This window comes from Calidris pugnax, unplaced genomic scaffold, assembly GCF_001431845.1.
Source record: "Calidris pugnax isolate Ruff unplaced genomic scaffold, ASM143184v1 scaffold179, whole genome shotgun sequence".
NCBI lineage: Eukaryota > Metazoa > Chordata > Aves > Charadriiformes > Scolopacidae > Calidris > Calidris pugnax.
Genome location: NW_015090948.1, coordinates 1,340,383 through 1,358,958, shown reverse-complemented (window position 1 = coordinate 1,358,958; position 18,576 = coordinate 1,340,383). Strand labels below are relative to the sequence as shown.

The 18,576-nt window shown below is 35.7% G+C and overlaps 1 protein-coding gene across 1 annotated transcript in view; it reads left to right on the top strand.

Annotated features, from left to right (window-relative positions):
* SPAG16 (sperm associated antigen 16) overlaps positions 1 to 18,576 on the top strand; it is a 390,713-nt gene that overhangs the window by 17,534 nt on the left and 354,603 nt on the right. Inside the window, 4 exon segments of the mRNA XM_014951951.1 lie at positions 3,797 to 3,904; positions 5,182 to 5,299; positions 6,697 to 6,766; positions 11,909 to 12,057. Of these exon segments, the coding sequence (XP_014807437.1) occupies positions 3,797 to 3,904; positions 5,182 to 5,299; positions 6,697 to 6,766; positions 11,909 to 12,057 (445 nt within the window).

The following is an 18,576-nucleotide window of genomic DNA, read 5'->3' as shown; positions in this document are numbered from 1 at the left end:
TAAATCCGTGAACTGAAGCCATGCCCTGCCTTTTCACGTTCTAAAGTTTGATGAAATCTAAAATAACAATTCTTTGGTGGTAACCAAGTGACTTATGTCGCCTGCTCAGCATTCCAGAGAGTGCAGTGAGGTACAGAGCAATTCTGTATGACACAAATTAGAAGTGGGCAAATTCTGTTCATTGGCATTCACTGTTAAATACTACACTTATTCTGCATGTATCTTGTTAAAATACTACTAAAATTAGTCCTCCTCTCTCCACTTGTAGGGAGAGCTTTATTTTCTTAGTCCTTTTCCTAATGTTAGAATGGGCAGTATATGTAGATATAACAAGTGGTTTGTGCTTATGGTCACTACTTCATTTTTCAACCTTTTTATTTCAAATAACTTCGAAAGTTTTCATTGATACTAAAAGTTTAGCACTTCTGTGATATTCATTTGACTTGTTTTGAATAATGTACGAATTAAACTAGTACTGTTTCTGGAATAATGGGTGAAATTGAGCATTTCTGCTGTATGTACCATGAGTTACAGACTTCGTGTCAAGCCTGATCATAGTACTCTATAGTAAATCCATTTACTGTAGTGACTGTTAATGACTTTTTTCCTTGTTCATACACTCAATAACTGTAGTCAGTACCCTTGCTATGATATGGAAAATATCCCAGCAGGAGCCAAAATTACTGGAAGGACAATTTGAGTTTTCAAGTATTGTGAAAGAATTCACCAGCTTACACTGAAAACAGAATGCCTAAGACCACTGAAGAAATGCTAATTTGACTGGTTAGAAACTAAGGATTTTGTGAATAAAGAAAGTCTCGTATTTTGCTCTGTGGATTAGTCAGAAAATTTTAATTGTGAGATACTGTGCTGTGAAGTGTATTTGAAGAAAGCTTTTTATTACATTCGGTATTTCTGAGGTTGGTACTCTTGACAATCATCTTGCAGAAGAGAGATGTTATTTGGGACTTAGGCAGTATGAGGGCCCATATTAAATGACTGTAAACCAATTACCTCCTGCTTTAATGTTGTTTAGCAATTGGAAGAGATTCAGTGTCTAGAAGATAACTGTAATTTTATTTTGGGTATTTTAATATAATATTTACATGATTGCAGGCAAGCAGGTGGGCAAATAGAGTAGATTTCAGGATGTTGGCTACATTTCACTATGACATTTCATTATTTAAAGATTTGCTGTATACAATGAGTATGTATTTTTAATATGTTGTCCAATGTCTGAAGGCATCTTGAGATGTAAAAAATTCCCTGAATGCATATATTAAAGAAATTATTTTACTGCAGTGCTAGTGATAGTTATCAACTTGAAGTTTAAATACACTACTGAGCTTTATTTGAATTATTTCTAAAAACAGACATTGTGTTGTGATAGAAATCAAAACTAATTTTGTGTTGGTTTGCCATGTGACAGTAGTTGAAGTATATCTTAAATGTGCTCCCTTTGTTTTTCTTTTATCTTGAAGGCTACAGTTGAACCCTGATGGATTGGTAAGGGATGTTGTTATTTGTGGCAATATTTTTTGAATGGAAGCATAGATTTTCTTTCCAATATGGAAGAAAAATGTAAAAACGACATCTCTGAAAATTGCTAACTCTTACAGGAGATTAGTTAAGTGTAATTCAGTGTCTTCAGTGATGATTTGTGTCATTCAAGCATTTAATATTCTAGTAATATTTGCTTGTGAGTTGGATAATAGATTGTAATTTTATAATAGTATTAAAATCTGCCTACTTGATGATTTAAGGTAGCCTGAGCCACATATACTTTGCTGTTTTCCTATAGCCAGACTTTTTATGTTGCCTTTGTATTTATATCTGTATTTTGTATATCAGGTTTAAGATTGTGTTAATCACAGAGATTGCTAACTGTGATATTTGTAAGGTCTTTAAACATTTAGGAATTTATTAGATAAATGGAGTGAAAGTTGTGTACAGCTTTTGTCTGAGGTTTGTGTGTTCACAAACTTCAGTTAGGAAGTTTAAATATTTGCAGGTATCTTTCTGTCCTGATTTTGGGAAGCATGCTCACAAATATTCAACCAGCTTACAGCCACAGCAATAGTCAAAATATAAAGCAATCCTGGAAATACTGTTTATTATTACTGTTAGTGCTATCACCAGCAATAAAATCCTCAGCTTATCTCCTATTTCTCTGCCAAAATCTAACCATTCCTGCACGTATTTCTCCACTTGCACAATGGAAAAAAATAAACCACAGACTTCTTGTATTGTGTGCCACATTTAAATGCGTCTGCTTAATTAGGATACGTCTACCATCCTTGCTACTAAATACTATATATACTAGATAATGTACAGTAAAAGCATGAGAGTACGTTTTCTAAAACTGTCTTTATTTCAGTTCAAGTTTTAGGGCTACAGTTAAAGTTTTAGGGCAGCAACTTGCAGTTGGGGAATAAAGTCCCACCTAAATTCAGTGGGAGCAGGGCATGTAACTCACTCCCAAAAAATCCCTTCTTGGTTTTATTGAACCTTGCTGCCCTCAGCTATTTTTATCAAGCTGCTTGCTTGAGAAAAGTTTAAATGGAAAGGCCTGTGGCCTTTGACATACGTCTTAGCTAAAAGAAATGGATATTGGCTTCGCTATGGTTGTAGCAACGTCTTTTACTCTTTGAATGAGCCTTCTGCTTAGTTCTGAAGGGGCAGGTTTTGTATTCAAGATCTTAAGGCAAGTCAGATTTGTGAACGGTGTCATAATGGAGTTGTTTCACAGAACTATCCCGAGACCACGGATTCATTTACCTCTCAGATCTTTTGCTGTTCGTAGGATTTTGAGCAGAATTATAATCTGTACTTTTTATCCCAATACCCATATCCTAAATTAACTCTGTTTCACAATTTCTGATGCACATGCATACACAAAACTATGTGTGTGTCCACAGCTCCTTTGAGCTTTTCACAGAATTACTGCAGGGGCAGTCTTGTCTATTTTCATTTCCCTGCCGTCTTTTTCTCAGCTTTGACTGATACATAGTGGCATTAATTCACTGTGCTCTTCTTCAGGTCTTTCTAACTGTCCCCACTACAAGCAGCAATTCACATATAAATGTACACATATAAAAATAGTAGATTGCATAGGTAATAAATATAGCAAATGCATATATAGTAAATATAAATTATTTGTACAATTAAATATAATGTGCTGGCAGTTATGTGTCTTCTTTCTGGACCTGTGATTTTGGTATACTCCACTGTCATAGAGGTTTTCCTAGTTCTTCAACTCCTGTTGAAGAGGAAAATGAGCTTTATTTATGCATTTATGCAAGGAGCAAATACCCAATTTCTGTGCAAGGCAATTTCAAGCTTCCTTTTCAATTAAACAGTTCATCTGTTAATCTTTCCTGCCAAACCGGTGTTGGTACAGGCAAGGAGAAAAATATATGGAATATATACAGAGTATCTCTTTTATGTTTTTGGCTCAGAATATGTCAGGGTGTCCTATGGCTATGTATAGACTGTGCTTAAAGAGGATAACAGGTTATCAGTATGTTTGTGGTTAATTTTGAAATGGATTGCTTTCCCTTCTGAAAGGAAGTGTAATGTTGAAGAGTACCCGTGGTTTTGTACACCAGCTGGCAGCAAAAAGACCTCAAAAGTACACGTTCTCCACCACAGGGCATACTACCAAAAGTTTCCTACTTGCATAGAGGAGGCATGTGCATATCTGAAAATTAATTCTATGTGTATTCAACATACTCTGATGGGCAAGTAATTGGGAGGAGACTAATACTTCTCTCTTACGTTCTCTGTTACCATATAGCAAAGCAAAAGAGGCTTTCCTAAAAATGCAGAAAGAACGTAATTTCCATCGAATGCATCATAAGCGAGTGATCCAGGAGAAAAACAGGCTTATTTGTGACATTAAAAGGTAAAAAATTGTTTTAATTACTGTATATGTAACATTAAAGGTAATGTCTTCGATTGTTGCCTGGTAATGAGGTAACATTGTGGAATTTAAAGTGCTGAAGTAAAGCTAGTTGCATTTAGTTAGTGTCCTCTTAAATGGAAGTTCCACCTGACCATTCTGCCATGTGTTTTAAACAATTTCTAATTATTTTTTTTATTAAATATTTTCCATGGTGTGATGTGGCATTAATAAACCATAGTATATTTGATAGTTGAAAATAAAAATGAGATTTTCTTTTATCCAAATCTTTTTCCATAAGTATGTAGTGATTTCTGGATTTAGATCCTCTATCCATTTTAAGGGTAGCTGGTGTCACACTGGGTGGGGAACCTTTGCAATTTGTGATTCCCATAGCTGGTATTTTCTGTCCTTTTACATCTTGAACTTCCTATATGAAATTTGCTAGGTTGTAAGTAAGCAACTAGTTGCAAGGAACAACTAGTTCATTGGTACTGAGTTGTAATAGTTTATTTTATAATATTTAATTCCGTAATTTAATGCTATTAACTGTTGTGCTGCTTTCCCTCCATAAGCAGAACTTTTGTGTTTTCCATCTGAAGATCACTGGGCCAGGTGAAAGAGTTGAAATTACAATCTTTTCTTTGCACACGTTCATGCCAGCACTTCTTTAAAAAAAAAAAACATAGGGGAGCAGCTTACATCTAAACAAGTCACAGAAAGTGAGCACTATTCACTGACTTATCCTCTGTGTGTCAGCTTTTTGAAAAAGGCAGCATTTTTTGGAGCTTAGAGTCCCTTGTTTCTCTTAAGAGATTATATATCTAACTTTCAGTTGTTATGAAGAATCAAAGTGGTTAAGTATTCTAAATGTAATGTGCAGTGAAGAAAGAAATAGTAATCGTATTATGACTGTTTTGTCTAGATTAGGATGTTAGCTGGTAGGTAGATAATAGCTGTAATTCTCTTTTTTTCCAATGAAATGTCGTCCATCTGCAAGAAAACAGAAATTAACAAAAAATAATGTGCAATACATGTATCAAGGATTAAGAACAGGTCAAAACTGGATGGATTGTTTTAAAAGATATGACTAAAAAAAACTATGAAACCTCTTATTGATCCGACTTCTTGTTTTTATGGTTTTTCTTGCAGTATTCCAGTTGCCTCCTTTATGTTGACCTTTTGGCACTTTTTTACTCTGGGAGGAAAGAAGTTACAGAGACATAAATCTCTCATTAAACTCATCTTTGAGGAATCATTTGTCCTGTTCTTTTTCACAGGCTGAAAGCACATTATGCATCGTATGAACCAGTGCTGAAGCAGTTGACTGAAAAATACCAGACTACACTGAGACAGAAGATGTTAACTAGTTTGGAGAGAGACAAAGCAGTTGGGCAGGTAAAACTATGGTGAACATCACTTGCAAAGCTATAAGGAATGCTTTTGGTGTTTACTTTGGTAAATACATAGGATATTTCTGTTAAAGCAACTCACTTATGTAATAGTTTGAAGCAGAATGTTTTAGTGAATTTTGTGTTATTTGATGAAATGTTAATATTGAAAGTATATGAACCTTCATGCCACTAAGTAATAGTTCTCAGCCTGTATTTGCTCAGTGCAGACCCTGTTATGCTTTCAGTCTCAAGAACTTCAGGGAAGGTGTGGTATTCCCACAGATTAATATGCTTCCTTCTATGTCTTTAGAAATCTCTTAACTCTGTTTATTATTATTTACTATTTTATTTTTCCTAAATATATCCAGAAATGACCTACTAGTATAGGAAAAAATACATTATCAGACACAGTTTTTCTGCCTTGTGACTGGAATAATAGAGTAGTATTTTATTCCTATAATCTTATCTGATGTATAAATTGGTATACATCATATTCTTCCTTTTAGTAGGAACTACTATAAGCACAGATAGGATGGATGAAGAACAGAGTATTATCTTGCATGTGTTTTACCAATTTGTTTGTTCAAAACAGAGGAGGAAGGGGAAAAAAAAACAAGAGAGACAGGGGCTCCCAAAATGCATTGCATTTCAGCAGTAGCATCAATTAGATGTGGGTAACATGAAAGGAATTTACCATGCTTGCACTGTCTTCTAATAATCCTCATTTCTTGTTTTCTCCATTCCTCTGCCTCCCATTTTTCTCAGGTCACCTGAGAGCTGAATTTTAATAATCTGAGGATTATATGTTTTAATTTTCAATAAGTAAAAAGAAAATGTCCTGAAGAAAAAGAAAGGTTAACGTCTATATACAATTATGCTCAATCAGGAGTAAAAAGCATGGAACAGTTCCGATGCTATGAAATTTCAGGAACATGCAGAAGACCTATCTGGTTATGAACTTTATGTGTTCTGGAGTGATGGCTTTTTTTGTAACACGTAACACCATATTTTGTGGCATTTTCTTATGACAAATCTATATGTCATATTGTGCCATTAAGTTAATATCAGTGAAGTGATAGCAGTGGTTAAAAGTTGATGATCCCTAGTATTCTTAAAACAATGCAGACTGATTATGTCTGCATTGTTTTAAGGGAGCTGTAAAAATAGTTTGAGATACTCTGTATGGCTTGTACTTTATTGCATTGTTTCACTGGGCCTTTCAAAAATCTCAAATTAGGCATAATTTTTATAATTTAGAGGCAATAATCAGAAAAGTAAAATATTATAGATGGAATTTATTACATAAATAGGCAGATGTAAATGCTGTGTGTTGTGAACAGACAGTTCAAAAGCAATGTTTTCATATTGTCCCTTGCTGTTCTCTCCTCTTTTTAAAATTAGGTTACAGGTTTGCAAGACACATTACAAAATTTAGAGTCTGGACGTGCTGTTCGGATTCCTGCAACAAAAGGTAAACTATTCCCATCACCCAGCTCAGACTGGTTATGGGTTTTTTGTTGATGTGATGCATTTCAAACTCTGGTGTAAGACTAAATCAAAAATACTTACACTATAAACATTTTATCAGCTGTCATGGTGACAGAGCAGCAATTTTATCATTTGAATATTTTTTCTAAGATGTATCCACTAAGGACAGCAAGACTGCTCGTGGCAATATGGAATATGTGAGTAATTGTAGAAGGACTTTGCAGACCCCTGAGGAATGGCCACTTGTCGGTGATCTCCACTTGGACATTAAAGCAAGTGGAGACCAGTGACGAGTGGCATTTCTCAGGGTTTGGTGTTGGGACTGATACTGTTTAACATCGTTTTTGGAGACACGGACAGTGGGGTTGAGTGCACCTTCAGCAACTTTTCTGATGACTCCAAGCTGTGTGGTGCATTTGACACGCTGGAGGGAAGGGATGCCATCTAGAGGGCCCTGGACAGGCTTGAGAGGTGGGGCCATGCAAACCTCATGAAGTTCAGCCAGGCCAAAAGCAAGGTCCTGCATGTGGGTCGGGGGAATCCTAAGCACAAATATAGGCTGATTGGAGAAGGGATTGAGAGCAGCCCTGAGGAGAAGGAGTTGGGGGTGTTGAAGGATGTTAATATGGCGGCATACTGAAGTACTGGCAGCATCCTCTTCAGTGTTCACAGTGTCTTTCTGGTTTTGGATTCTGATGCCCTTTTTTTGGTATGAATTAGTATCCCACTCCTCAGCAAGGCATGTTTCAGCTCCCTGAAGAAATTATTTTCTGTGAGGGTGGTAAGGCACTGGAACAGGTTGCCCAGGGAAGCTGTGGCTGCCCCATCCCTGGAGGGGTTCAAGGCCAGGCTGGATGGGGCTTGGAGCAACCTGGTCTGGTGGGAGGTGTCCCTGCCCAGGGCAGGGGAGTTGGAACTGGATGATCTTTAAGGTCCCTTCCAGCTCAAACCATTCTGTGATTCAATGATCTGCTCTGCTGTAGTCTTTAAACCTTGTTACAAGTGAAAGTATTAAACCTCTGCCTCACTAAAGAGCATAGCACTCATTTCATCCCACTTCAGATAGGGATGTAGAGAACAGGGGTTTTATTTTATGTTAGTTTAGGGCATATAGCATTCAACTCTTCATTATACTCCAGCTTGGGGGAGATAGTGTGTGGATTCTTCCTCCATGCCAGTGTTTTACTGTATAGATGCCCCATATGTCTCTTTGTATTTCACATAGTTTCATTTGTTGTTTGAGTGATTCTAAAAAACGCTCTCTGGCTGTTCATGGTACTTGTTTATTCTCAAAAAGTCTTGAGAGCAATTTATAATACCAAACAATTGACAAGCAGGGGAGCACTTATAAATAAATAATAATAATTTTTTTTAAAAAATCACTTAGTCTCTAGCACAAATTATTAAGCTCATCAGCCACCCACATGCTTGTACAAGCCTTAATTTGCTTCATACCCTGTGTATCATAAATTAAGTGCTATTTCAGTTCATTTCTTTCCAATGCTTTGCCCTCTAATCCTACATAATTTTTATTGCCCTTTGTAGGTCATATTCATGTCTTAGTGGGTGATACTCTCATTCAGATACTTTCTGCTGCCTCGTGAAAGATGGTCACGTTCTGTTGCCTCTTGAATTCTTATTCCTGTGCCCATACAAATGCAACATTGAAAAGCAAGCAGTGTGTGCATACCTGAAAAACGTTTGCTGCATTTCTTTTTAATATTAAGTTCTTAGTTTGGAAGGAACCAGTGTTGTTGGACTTGCAAATCTCTCCTGTAAGGAGGGCTACAGCTGCATTTTTTCAGTTGCCGTCTCTTTAGGACTGACTCTTATCCACTAGTACATTGGTACATTGTAATTCAAAGATATTGAACATTCTGATTGGCAAGTTATCATTTGCCAAGTTAAGGTGCCTACAGTGCAGTGCATGAAGGTTCCCAGCAGCAGGAGATGGCCCATCACTGCTGCTGGTGCTGCTTCTGTCCCACAACCTGACTTGACCACAGAATACCTGGAATGCTGGCTTTGGCTGGAGGGCACTGAGAGTGGCTTTTAATTAGTGTTGGGCTTGCTCAAGTGTTTGAGGTTCTATAGTGGCAATGAGGTCCTGCACATCCAATTCATTATGGGTTTTGTTTTCCTTTTGGCTTTGGTTTGAGGGGGTTTTTTTCTTTTTTTTTTTTTCTGAGGGTATCTCATAGTGCATCGTGAAGAATAAAGGGAAGCGTCATAGTCCTCACAATGAGTTAACATTTTAAATTTGTGTGTGGTGGCTAGGTAGGAAAAAAAATAATAGTTAATGTTAATTTTGGGACAACTATTCTATTACTTAGGCCTTTGATGTAGCAGCTTTCAGCCTGATACATTTCAAAAAATGGAAAAGATAGCATGTAATTTATTTATTAGGGTTTTTTTGCTATTCCACTTCCAGGCTGCTGTTTAGCTTTGCAAATAGTGTTTTGTACACAAATCCTGTAAGAGAAAGTTTTCTTCGGGTGTCTTAATTATTAGATGTCTAAGTTTTTATTTGCTATTTATTTACTTTGCTTGTTTAAAGTTGGTATGAAAGACATTTAATAGTTGGAGAGGAACTAATTAACAGAGTTAGGACTCGGACATCCAGGCTGCTGTTTAGCTTTGCAAATAGTGTTTTGTACACAAATCCTGTAAGAGAAAGTTTTTTCTTCGGGTGTCTTAATTATTAGATGTCTAAGTTTTTATTTGCTATTTATTTACTTTGCTTGTTTAAAGTTGGTATGAAAGACATTTAATAGTTGGAGAGGAACTAGTTAACAGAATTTACTTTGCTTGTTTAAAGTTGGTATGAAAGACATTTAATAGTTGGAGAGGAACTAATTAACAGAGTTAGGACTCGGTCCTCTTGTAGACTGTTTCTCTGTCCCTGCTATGCTCTCTCAGAAGGCAGCTCTGAAATAAAAGAAGTTGTACTTTGAGTTCAGATCATCTTTAAAAAGGATTCAATGTTTTGTGTAGGATTTGCATTTAAAACTGGGTTGGTTTTTTTTGGTTTGTTTTAAAACTGGTCCTCCCTGATGTGGTAGCAAGGTCATACATACAGGGGTGTAATTATCAGAGAGAAACAACTGATTTTTTTTATTTAGGTTATTGGTGAATATTTACAGAGTGCTTGCACCCTTACTTACAGATCAAGACACAGTGTTAAGTGGTGCCCTGAAAAAAGACCACTTTGCCTGAAGGAATTAAGCAGTGTTGATCGTGGCTTGCTTATAAACTGAAGTGAATGCTGCTATAACAGCTGGTTCTAAAAACATGTTATAAAACCATTACTTGCTCAGTACATTTTGTGTATTTTCTAAAAACAACAGCTGCTTATTTATTACCCAATTATATTCAAAAGTTGAACTCAATGAGTTTCTTATACTCATGGTTGAATTAACTCATTACTAAGACTCTTAACTGTGCTTTTCCTTTCCTTGATCTGATGTAATTGCTATTAGAAGGTCATACAAAAAGAAATTTAAAATGCCCCAGTTACTTGAACCTGTTGTCCCTATTCCATCCTCAATGCAATCAGAATGGAAAAATCTGTAAATACAAGCTGTTGACATCATCGTGCAATCGTAAAAGTTCCCTAGAATTTGTTCATTCTTTTTTTTAATGGTTACTGAGTTTTTAAACCCTTCAGTTGTCAGAGTTCCCTAGAATTTGTTCATTCTTTTTTTTTAATGGTTACTAAGTTTTTAAGCCCTTCAGTTGTCATAACTGTTAGTTTATAAGTATGTGTATTTCAAAAGCACCAACAAAGCAAATACTCTGTGAGCAACAGGCTACTGGGTAGCAGTTACTGAGCGAGTAGAAAGTGTTTGACATATAAACCAATTTTGCTGTATACCATTCCTCAGAGAAAGTTACTATTCAGGATAGCTGTGACAGTGGCTTTAACTTTTAAAGCAGTGAGAACACAGACATTTTGTTACACCAGGCACAGTTACATCACACACAGTTCTTTTTGTCAGTTACAGTTTTAGTCAGGTCGGGTGTACAGGAAGGTTTTGTTTTTACTTGATGCAATGGTTTTGACTCAAGGAGTGGAGAGGGTGGGTTTTTTCCCTTTTCAATTGCATTTTGGTGTCAAGGTTTTAATAAAAGTATTTTACAGGAGCAAACATTTAGAATGCATAGAAAAAAGTATATTTATTTCAGTCTGTTTTTTAGCTGTATAATATGATTGTTATTTTCAATTGGAGACTTTTTTCGAAGAACTGCAGGGATTTAAGTGCCCAAATCATGTTGGAATTTGCATTCCTTTTTTTTTTTTTTTTCCTATAGACTGATGTACATAGTAGAGAGCATTGCATACAGGGATCACAAGGGGCTGTATTCAGATATGTGTGAGCTGCCAGTACAAAGACTGTCAGTATACTTTCTGCCAGGTCATGGCAGATGCATTGTGCGACAGTCCACCTGTGTTATACTGTTCTTCGTATTCCTTTCTGCCTATTCTGATGATTTCCAGCTATGCTACTGGTTTAGGATTTCTTTGCTGAGTTGTTTATTTATAAGTAATTCATTGTTTGAAAGGCAGGTTGGGAGAAAGTGCAGGGAAGCACTTTGAAAGTGGTGAGACACTGGAACAGGTTATCCAGGGAAGTTGTGGGGGTTGGAATTAGATGATTTTTAAGATCCCCTCCAACCCAAACCATTTTATGAGAAGCGAAGGCAGATTGTAAATCTGAATAATGCATTGGTGGTAGATACTGGATGCAGCGAGATGGTGTTTCTTGTGGCCCTGAGGGAAATGAAGAATTGCATCCATTTTACTGTGACTCTGTCCTGTACTGCAAGATTCAAAATCATTGCTGCATTTTGGGGGCAAAATCTAGGGTACTGTAAGGTAAGCTGAAATAGGTCACACTGAAATAATTTGTGGAGCAGAGTTATATGTAGTCTTGGAATATTTTATATGGATGGCACAGTAACCTGAGTATCTTTTTATTTCAAGTGCTATTTCTTTTAGAATTTCACATATCTAGCTAATACCAAGTATAAGAGATATATAAGATATATAATGTATAAGAAATACCTTCTAGAAGAGTAAGTAAAAATTCATTTGGATGATATTTCTGTTGGTTTTCTTTTATAGCAGGCCACGAATGTCAGAGGAAGAAAGGGTTGGAAGGTCCCACTCAGAAAGCTCTTCAGGCAGCCAGGCAGCAAAGACTCCTTGATGCTGAAAGCTCTTCATATGATCCAGTCAAAGATGCAAAGAAGATAGGCAAGAGATATCCGAAGGTATGCAGCATTCTTTGCAGTACCTCAGTATCTAATCCAAAGTATACTTCAAATTTTTACTAAGCTGTGGTGAAAACGACTTGTCTAACATGACTGAAAGAAGTCTGTCGTGAAGTGACAAATGCTTAGTAAAAGTAAATAGGACAGGTCAGTAAGAAGATTTCTATTTTTAATGTGAGTTTCTATCACAGCTAATTTTTCAGGGAGTAACAGGAACTTTGATTAGTTGAAGCTAGCAAGCTACTTTTTGAGAGTCTGATGTAATCAGAGGAAGAACACTGTTTATAAATGCTTGTTCCTCTGTTACGTCTCTTGTAACTGGAGAAATCCTGACATAGTGTTTGCAAACTTCTCAAGAATTTCAACCTGTCTGTTTCAGCTGGGTCTAAAAGGTATAACATCTGGGAGACTAAGGGCAAAAGATTGGTGATTTCTTAGTAGTCAATGGAAGTTTCTAAAGAGCATCCAAAAGGTGTGTTGCTATTTCAGTTGGGAAGTTGTGCAAAATCAAAATGAATTCCTGATTGATTTATTTTGTTTTTAATTGTTGAAAGAAACTTGTTCTCTTTACTTTATTGTACTTGGTTTACTTATTAAGGTTGCATTTGGGGACTATATAACAGTGCTTTTTATTTTTCCAAATAAAGGTAAGCATTCTAATATTTAAAACTTCTTAAGCTGTTAAAACTTTTACACTGGCCAATTTTTGTTTGAGAACCACAATTAGGGTTTAAACTGTGTGTTTTGAGAAGAAAAAAAAGCTTTAGTTTGCCTTGATGTAGATGGAATCAGCTTCAGTATTTCGTTTCCCTGTCTCTGCAAGAATATGTCCATGGTGATTTACTTTTTTGTATGTTTCTCTCTGGTTTTGAAAGGGCATTCCTGTCTGACGCTGGCTGTTTTCATCCCTTCTTATTCTCCTGAACCTCCAAATGAATAATATATATATATACATAAATATATATCTATTTTGTTGCTTTCTAAAACACTTCTCACCACATATTGGAAATAATTCTCTGTACTGTCTCCCCACCTATTGGTATCTGACCTATTATTGGGGTACCTGCCAGTTGGTCTGTCCACTTTCCCTGTTGTTCATTCAGTGGTTAGAAATTTCTGTGTTAGAATTTTACAGGTATCTCTTTTTTTATTTTGACTTGTTTGCAGTTAAGTATTTCTTGGCTTATGAAACCTTATTTTTTGTTCCTGTTTCTACTGAAGTCATCAGGATTTTTATAGTGAACTTCAGTGGAGTCACGTTTTACCCCCAGAATGTATAAACTCAATGCAGGTAGTGTGCCTGTCTGGCTCTTCCTTGTTCTTTGAAATTCATGAGCACCGCTAGTTGACTGGTTCTGGCAAGCATTTGTGTTTCTGCAGATCTTATGTTTCCCAAATGAGTCCTACCAGCGGCCCTGATGTCTTTATTTAATCAATGGATTAGAAAACTGGAGTAGCTCCAGAAAATAAGACATCAGAAAATGTGGGCATGTTTGAATACACTAGTTTTTACTATGGCTAAGGAATAATCTAAAACTTTAGGTGTGAGACCAACATCTTTTTCAACAATGGAACAATACATTTTTTTTTTCGCTTCAAATTTCCTGCATTTGTTCTTTCCAAATATTTCCTTTCTCCTAACCAAAGGTGCTTCCTTGGATACTGCATGTAAATTGTCTTATTTCTTAGGCTGTTAGAAATAAATGGCTGAGGGAATGATGAGTGTGTAGAGGGCGAAGGGGTATGTTAAAATTGTTCTAATCTAAGTTTGTTTGCTTGTTTTATAAAATAGTCCATTCTTGCTCAACAGCTTGGATGGGGCCAACTCAAGACCAGGCTGTGTGGGGCTTTGAGCAACCTGGTCTGGTGGGAGGTGTCCCTGCCCATGGCAGGGAGGTTGGAACTTGATGATCTTTAAGGTCCCTTCCAACTCTAACCATTCTATGATTCTATGAACAATTTAGTTGTCTGAGTATTTGTTCCAGTCAAAAGAATTAGGTATAAATGAGTGCCTTGCTTTCCTTAGATCATTTTCTGTGATAATTGGAATCAAACTTCTGTGTGGTGCCTCGTATCCTTTAACCTATATCAAAAGATCGTTTAAATTCTGTCATCTCTTATTGTGACTTGGGTTCTAATAATGATTCAACATGGCAATGCCTTTATTGAAGAGCGTACCATAAATAGTCTTGTTCTCATTTACAATAATTGGAATAACAATTTAAATGTTTTATTTGGGATTTTTTAAAGTGACTTACACATTATTCAGATTAAGATTACACTTTATTTAAATTCGCTTCCGTGGAGTTCAGGAGGAATGTGTAGAAGAAATAAATGCAAATAAAAATCCCATATTCAAACAGTGCATTTATGAAAAAACAGAGAAAAAGAAACCAGAAAATGTGAGAAATCTGGGTAAAATTCACTGTCAAATACTGTTTATCTCCTTTCAGCAAATGCAAGTGAACATTTAAAACTTATAAAAGTTCAGAGTGAACGTTTTTTTTTTATTGCATCACGTTCAATAAGAAGCAAATATATTGTCATGAAATTGTATCCTTGAAACGAAATTATAAATGTTTATATTAACTGTGATGTGACATAGGAGTGAACTATGGTGATGAAAATGATTTAAAATCTTTTCTGTTTCTTGTAGCTAAATAGTGATCTAACAAATGCCTGTGCTTACTTTTAAGTAGGTGCAAATATGAGTCATAGCTGAGCTAGAACATTTACTTCAAGGACAGACATATATTGTGTTATTGTAATATCCTGTAAAAGCTGACACGTAATTTAAAACCTAAGGTCCCTTTGATCTGAAGTTTATCACCGAAACAGTGAAAAAGCAACTGGAATTTTTCTGAGAGAATGTATTCTCCTGATTTTTTTAAATCTTTGTTACAAGACTCCATGAAATTTTACAGTAGCAGGCAATTAGGCTAAACTGTTTACACATCTAGCCCTTAATAAGCCAGTATCAATAGCTTAAATATTCTTAGATTAAAAATGTGCACAGAGTACTGCTTTAAACATTTAAATTAATTGAAATGCACACAGAGGTCATTAGAATTGTAGACAGCCTATGATAATGTGATTTTCATTATCCTGTTGAAATATACTTTTCCTATTTTTATATTTTTATTCTCTTAGGTTCCTCACAGAGTACATTCTATGTTTGATTGCTTTTATTAGTTATTAGCAGGACGAGTGCAGCTTCTTTACATTCAGTCAGTTCTATTTCCACATACAATGTATTACAACGCTATTTAATTTTCTAAAGTCTCATTTGGTGTGAAACTTTATCAGAAGGTGCATTGGACACTTCTGGAGTTGACGTTTCTATGGAACAGATTTTGAAAGTATCACGAATGGTATATTAAAGAAATATAAAAGTAAAATCTAACGATCATACAAACATTAATAGCTTCTGTAATTAATAAGACCTTGAGTTGTCACATGTATACCATGCATAAACCCCAAGTTTCTCCTCGGTTCTATGGAAGGAAGTGTGCAAATTTAGAAGAGCTGCTGGTTCTGTGCTCTCAAACAGAAGGGAAGCTAAAATCAAATGATTACTTAATCAGATTATTGAGCTTGAATATAAATGAGCACAGGAGTATTTGGACAGAATTGGAAAGATGAGGTCCCAAAATAGTTAGGAAGGGTCGTAAATGAAATAAGGCAATCATTCTGTGTTTGTAGTGAGGTTACTAAGAAAGCACTGATTAGATATTCAGTAAAGAGAAGATGACTGACAGATAATACTGGGAATACTTATTTCTACGGTTCTTCACTAGCATGGTAAAACTCCAGACAGATAGCTAAGCAAATTAATACCAGTTAGAAAGATATAAGACTGCAGTCTAGAGAAGGGAAAGGAAAATATGATGTCTGTATTTCACATGAGATGAAGCCTGGATGGACGGAAACTTTCCTAAATTAATGGGAAACAGATTGGAAATTCACAGATATATTGAATAGGCTTTTGCTAGGGTATGTCATCATTCATGATCTGAAAAATGGAACAGGAAATACGCTGACTAAATTTGCAGACCCAGTGAACTGGGTTTGGTGGGGGTGGAACTGCAAGCGCAGTTGAGGACAGGAGAACAATTCAAATCTTGACCTATTGGAGAATTGATCTGAAGAAATAATATGCAATGTAAGAACAGGTACAGCTCTCTACCTTTGAGAAATGATCAAATGTACAAATGCAGAACAAGAAGATAAAAAACGATTGCTCAAATAGCTTTTATTTAGAATAGGCTTGAGGGTTTGTTGTATAAAACAAGCTTGGCATGAGTCAACAAGGACATGGTATTGCAGAATAGCTGAACACCATACTGCAGTGGAAACCAGGAATATTGTATGGAAGCTGTGGAATATTCTTGCTTTGTTTGGTTGGCATGTAGCTTTGGCTGCACTGTTGTGTTCAATTTGATCACAGCTCTTCAGGAGACAAGGGGAGCATCTACAATAGAGCAATAAGAATGCCAAGAAGACTATGAAACATAACTGTCAAAGAAAAGGTGAAAAGTGAAATGGCATGGTTTACAGAAAAGATCTCTGAGAGGAGAGAGGGTATATCCTTGAAAGCTAAAAGAATTCTGTTTAAAAAAAAACAAAAAACAACAGGAAAACAATCTGTTAAAACAAAAAGTAATAAAGTAGAAATCCAATAAGAAAGATTCAGATTGTATTAAACAAAATTTATGATAGTAAGTATGGTGAAGCACTGGAATAGATTGTTTAGGGAGTTTGTGTTACTGGAATGGGACAGACCGAATTTTTTGAGGAATAATTCCCAAGTTGTCCCCTTGGGAAAGGAGAAGTACTGATGGACCAGCAGAGGATGTGTTTAGCTGTCATTATTAGTTTGATTTTTCTCCAAAAAGTTGTACTTAAGGGAAGAAACTTTCTGCCTTGCCCTAAAATAGCAGGCCACTTCTAACTTTCCATTAAAGAATAGTAATATGAAAATAAGTTTTTATAATTCCTGTTGGACTTGATGAGTGGGGAAAGGGGAAAGACTCCCATAAGTGCCTGGAAATGCATTCAAAGATGTGCCAGGCAGCAAATGTGTATTTGTGAGCTGATGAGTGTGACTTTAACCCTAGAAAAAGAACAAATATGTGCAGCTGCTTCTCCAGTGGGACTGTCACCAGGAACATAGCGGGAGCTGGGTGTTATTGTGGTGATAGTGGGTATTAAGCAGCAAATTCTATGTATCTTTAGAATAGGATGCCTCTTTATTTCTACTTATGGAATTAATGTTCTGCGACTCAAATGTTAAGAATATGATAAGAATAAGGATGTAAGCTAAAAAGAGTTCTTTAGTTGACTTTGATGCATTTTCTTTTAAAAGGATTACATTTTGTTAGACAATACTTTTTTTAAAAACTACTATAGTCTTGAAAATGGTAACAAGGAATAATTTTTTAGACAAGATGAATTCTTTTGTTTTCATTTGTATGTGATATTCTGTATGTAATATATCATGTGATGTGGCTTTAGTTTTAGGCTTTGCCTAAAAATGTATTTTTAAATGATAGACCTACATGGAGAAAATTAGAAAATGTTTAAAAATGTTAGCTACAAATAAAACTGTATATAAAAAAATATTCATACATCAGTAGAAAAAAATTTATAAAAGACAACACACATATAATTTTCCATCCATCACTGCAGCTTTGTTAAATCGAGACACCCAAAGCCGTCCATTTCTAGAAATAGATTGTTTGATATTTGAAGGCGTTAGTCCTTGATAAAATTACCTTGCAGGGCATCCAAAGGGTTTCTGTGTGTTAAAGAACATTGCTTATTTTGAGTCATTACATGCTGCTAAGAATAATAAAATAAGAGGCCCCCCTGAGACTGAAAACAAATACAAAAGAATGTTGGAAACTAAGATGCATTTGATCATAATTCTAATTGTAGATATGCTTTGCATATTCATAGATTTCTTTCTGTAGTTGAGTGTAAATAGTGACAGATTTTAGAATAATAGCCTGTCTTCTGTGAGACTGAATCTCAGCCTTGCTATAATCATTTGCAAAAACTGCTGATAATAAAATTGCTAATATTTTATATGAAAATGCTTCAGTTTCCTAGAAAAGGGACCTACTGAAATTATATTTAATTTAAGAAAAAACCTTTGAATGCTCCTGAGAAAATGTAAAAAAAAAAAAACAAATCCAAAACCAAACCTAAACAAAAAAGAATTTCTATACATATAAAAAATATAAAGACTTTAAAATGTTTGTTTTTCTTTATTGATAGCTGCTGCTATTTCTCCTCAGGACACATAGCTCTGTCAAGTGGGAGAGTTAAGAATTGTGCTGTATATAAGGGTTTCCTTCCTCCCACAGCAGTTTCTGCAATGCTTTTGCTCATTCACTTTGGACTTTACGATAGGATTTGACTTTTCATGGTTTAAGCAGCAACATGACAACAGAACAAGAGCTTCTGTACAAAGCACGCACAGCAGGTGGTGGAATGATGCTTGTGCAACTATCAGTA